General features: G+C 47.0%; 1 protein-coding gene across 1 annotated transcript in view; it reads left to right on the forward strand.

The window, feature by feature from the left end:
- Positions 1-3501: 3501 nt before the first annotated feature.
- The window catches only part of LOC143301349 (uncharacterized), an 18082-nt gene continuing 16583 nt past the window's right edge, over positions 3502-5000 (forward strand). Inside the window, exon 1 of the mRNA XM_076615569.1 lies at positions 3502-4269. Coding sequence (XP_076471684.1) covers positions 3745-4269 — 525 coding nt within the window. The 5' untranslated portion in view covers positions 3502-3744. The remainder of the gene's footprint in view (positions 4270-5000) is intronic.

Below are 5000 nucleotides of genomic sequence, written 5' to 3' on the forward strand. Positions count from 1 at the left end.
GCTGAATTTTTTTTGTGTTTGTGGGAGGCGCCGTCAAAGGCGTCACCTTCGATAAAGTCCATCACTATTGAATCGTTCTGCATGCATTAGATATTTGATCTTGATGTAGAGATCAATTATGTAAGCACGTGGATCGATATCGATTATTTAATCACGATGACATCATTGCTGAAAGGAAGCCGATACATCTCTCTCCCCCCTTCCCCCCCCCCCCCACCCCCCCCGACCCCCTGCGCAGAAAAAACAACAACAAAAAACAACGACCAAAAAAACAACCTTTCCTCTCCATCGTCAGCGTTATCACTTTGTTCTTGTGTAGCAGGAATCACACGTAGGCCACGAAGGTTTTGCCTCTAGTTATTCATTGGTTAATGGGCACTGGAGAAAAAAAGATAGATAATAATAATAATAATGGATACTTATATAGCACACTATCCAGAAATCTGCTCTAGGTGCTTTACAAAAACACTTTTGTTAACATAAAACATTACATCTATGTTACATACACACACCAAAATGTGACTACACACACACACGCGCGCGCGCGCGCGCGCGCGCGCACGCACACACGCACGCACGCACGCACACACGCACACACAACACTGCATACATACATTTTAACATACATGTGTATCTAACAGCTACCCTAACACATACGCACACATAGGCAGGCACAAACTTACATAAACACACGCACACACAATACACCTTCATTTAAGTGCATGTAGTTATGTACACATACATATGTATACACACATAGTCAAGCACAGCTAATGCAAAGGAAGTGGACCTGCCACAATTGAACTTACTGCTAAGGGAAAAGGTGAGTTTTGAGACGAGATTTAAAAGATGCGAGGGAATCAGAATGACGGAGGTTATCAGGGAGCTTGTTCCACGTCTTTGGCTATTGAAAAGAAAACGATCTGTGTCCATAGGTCTTACTTCTGACGTGAGGTATCCTGAGAAGTCGAGTATCAGAGGAAGAACGGAGCTGGCGAGACGGGGTATAGATATGGACGTGTTCAGAGAGATACTTGGGGCCAGATCCATTGAGTGCAGAAAAGGTCGGAGTGGATGGCTTATAGTCTATTCGATCAAAAACAGGCAACCAGTGGAGAGACTGAAGGAGAGGAGAAACATGGTCAAATTTAGAAGCTCTGCGAAGATAGACAAAAAGACAGAGACAGAGAGACAAATACACACACTGAGGTAGCGACAAGAACAGGCAGAGATACAGAATGGCATGTCTGTCACGAGAGACTGAAGGAATGTGTGATTAGATAAAGGGGTTTGATAAACGGGAATGATAAAGAATAAACGTAATGAATGAATGGACAGATTCAGTGTGTAGAGGAACGAACGAACGAACGAATGAATGATCTGATGAATAAGTCAGTAACTGAATGAGTAAAAAGGAATGGATGTTTGCAGAAGTTTTAACCACTTAGCGACGGTGGGCTGGTTATACCCGTACATTGTGTTGAAACTCTCGCAAACGGGAGTACCAAGCTGTTGCGAAGAAGTTGGTGCTGTGGACAGGGTTTGGAGTGGAGGTTGGGAGAAAGAAAAAGACCCCCACCCCCTCCTACTGCCCCTCCCCCTCCCCTCCTCTCCCAACAGCTCTCGCCCAAAGCAAGGCATGGCTTTCAATGAATCTGTCACCATGTCGGAATTAAAAAAAATTAGAAAAAAAAAATCCTGCTGTGTTCTGTCGTCGAGTTGCGCGCGGAAACTTCTCTGAAAGGGAGCATTGTCACGCCTCTTTAATGGCGTCGTTGGGAGACGGCGCTGACACCGCTTTTATGGCGACCATTATACTTCCTTTCTGTCCTCTCTCGCCATAAAAGAGCGCTGCCTTCTCAAGGTAGATAATGCATAGGGGAAGGGGAGAAAGTACGAGTGTCGTCCCTTGGTGAGGGAGATTTGTAGTTCTTTTGTTGTTGGTTTTTGTGTGCGTGTGACAGAGTTGATTGGTGGCTAACCGCGTTTGAATTAGAAGGTGTGTGGAGAAGGTTAACCCTAGAGTTAAGAATATTTGATCAGGATTTATACCTCCACCCCCACCCCCTCCCTTGGCCAGTTGGTGGGGGGTTGTTGTTGTTGTTGTTGCTGCTGTTGCTGTTGTTGTTGTTGCTTCTGTTGTTGTTGTTATTGTTGCTCCAGCTGTTGTTGTTTATGTTGTTGTTGTTGTTGTTGCTGCTGCTGCTGCTGCTGCTGTTGTTATTGCTGTTGTTGGTGATGATGTTGTTGTTGTTGTTTTGTGCACGTGCGTACAGGTATTATAAGAATGGGAATGCGTTTGCGTACACGCAGGCGCGTGCACTATACGAATGTGTATTCAAAGAGGAACAAAGCACTGTCTGTTTACATGAGGCATTTAATTTTTCCTGTGATTTGCATGCTCCACCCGGGCGTCACAGACGTCTGAAGGGTAGCGGGCGGACATCACACCCCCAACCCCCGACCCTCACCGCCACCCGCGTCCTCCTACACTTCCAGACGTCTCTGTGATAGTGCAGTCGTCCGTTTCCACCCGCGTCCATCACCTGTTACCTCCCTTCTACATGCCCACCCCACCCCTTTCCCTGCTACACCCACCCACCTTCACCCCTGCCTGGCTGATCTCCCTCCACCTGTGAACATGATCGTCCACACGACTATTTAGTGCTTGGGTCGAAAGGATCCACACAGGGATTCATAGTATTCTCAACAGCCGCTCATCAAGACCAGAAGTATTATCTCTCATCTACTGCTCTCGTGATCTTCTGATCTTCTTCGAATCGTTGGTACACCTGTACCTCCATCCCTCCCACCCCCCACCCTCCTACACACGCACGCAGACAAGCAGGAACACACACACACACACACGCACGTACGCACGCACACACACACACACACACGCACGCACGCACACACACACACACACACACACACACACACACACACACACACACACACACACACACACACACACACACACATCCTTCCCCCTCTATCATTGTGAAGAAGAAGAAAAAAAAGCAGTGACTGAACATAACCATCCACATCTTCTTCCTTACCCACTTTACGTTGATTTCTTCTTCTGTCTTTGTCCACCACCACCACCACCACCCCTCTCGCACTCCCCCTCCCTCCCTCCCTAAAACAATATATATATATATATATATATATATATATATATATATATATATATATATATAATATATATATATGATATCAAAAAGACGTAAAACATTTCATGTATGGATACGCACCAGCGCTTTCATTTGTGTCCATCCCACCTTGAATGAATGACAGACTCTGAGACACACACACACACACACACACACACACACAGCCAGACCAGACAGACACACAGTCTGACTGAAAGAAAGACAGGCGGACAAAGCTGACAGAAAGATTCATCCGCTACTATCTTCCCAGCCCTCCCCCCCCCTCCCCCCGACCCCCCACCCCACCCCGCCTCCCTCCACCACCCCCACCACCTTCTCGCTACTCGCTTTCAAAAAGTTTCATTGTATGTTCAACGTCTGAACAAATGACTATTTAATGAAAAAAAATCCTTCTCTGTAAACGGTTGCACCTTGGACAAAACAAAAACAGAATAAAGAAACAACAACAACAACAAAAAAGTGCTCAGGTTCTAACACTTGACTGGAAAGAAATACAAACGGCAGTTTTTCTTTTCCTTAGAATAATTATCTATTTATTTATTTAAAAAAAAAAAAAGAAAGAAAAAAAAAGATGGATATGGACCAGATGAACCGCGCACGGTCAGACATGAAGCACGTCCCTCTCCTCCTCCTCTCCCCCTCCCCTTCCCCCTCCCCTTCTCTTCCATACCACCACCACCACCACCACCACCCTCCCGCCCCTTTCTCCTCGCCCCTGAGCCCTTGGAGGAGGAGCAACAACAACAACATGGAGTCGTGGTACCCCCACCCCCACAAACCCCACCACCACCAGCGCTGTTCACCCTCCACACGAATCAGTGACGCTCAGGCAAGACTCCTCTTGTGTCGGCGATGGTCCACGCCCTCTTTCCGCTGCCCGCCTTCCTCCCCTTCCCCTCCTCCTGGCCCTCCTCTTCCTCCCCCTCTGGACCTCTACTCCCATTACGTCGACGGCGTCAACGAGAACGAGGCCGTGATGCGCGAGCACCGGAAGTCTCTGTTCAAGATGGCGGAGGAAGGGAGGTCACGCGGGGACAGGCTCAGGGCTGCTTACGAGGAGGCGCTGACCGCTGACGCTGCTGCTGCTGCGATTTTGGTGGGTGAGGGTTGAGGGTTTTTATTTTGGTGGGTGAGGGTTTTTTTTGGGGGGGGTTGAGGGGTTGTGGGATGGGGTGGGGGGCGTGTGGGGGGATGGGGATTTGAAGTTGGAGATTTAAAACATATATATTATCTTATATATATATATATATATATATATATATATATGTGTGTGTGTGTGTGTGTGTGTGTGTGTGTGTGTGTGTGTTGTTGTTGTTCTTGTTGTTCTTGTTGTTGTTGTTTGGTTGTTTGTTTTGTTTTTTAAGGTACAATGACGAAGTTCGAATTTCCCCACTAAAGTGCAACGGCACACATCTGAGGGAACTTGCAATTCTACTCTGTCTTTGTCCTCTATCCCTTTCTCTCTTTTTCTGTCTGTCTGTCTGTCTGTCTGTCTGTCTCTCTGTCTCTCTCTCTCTCTCTCTCTCTGTCTCTCTGTCTCTCTGTCTCTCTCTCTCTCTCTCTCTCTCTCTCTCTCTCTCTCTCTCTCTCGTCGAATCCTGTATGACGATGGGGAAAAAAATAACGAAGCCAGGAAGGAGTTTTCAGTTGTCAATAATGAAGAGGCCAGCCTAGCCTTGTTTCTTTCAAGGTTCGTAAATTCGAGGCAATTGTGTGTGTGTGTGTGTGTGTGTGTGTGTGTGTGTGTGTGTGTGTGTGTGTGTGTGTGTGTGTGTGTGTGTGTGTGTGTGTGTGTGTGTGTGTGTGTGTGTGTGATTCTTACTGGTA

Source organism: Babylonia areolata, chromosome 27 (genome assembly GCF_041734735.1).
Source record: "Babylonia areolata isolate BAREFJ2019XMU chromosome 27, ASM4173473v1, whole genome shotgun sequence".
Classification (NCBI taxonomy): Eukaryota; Metazoa; Mollusca; class Gastropoda; order Neogastropoda; family Buccinidae; genus Babylonia; species Babylonia areolata.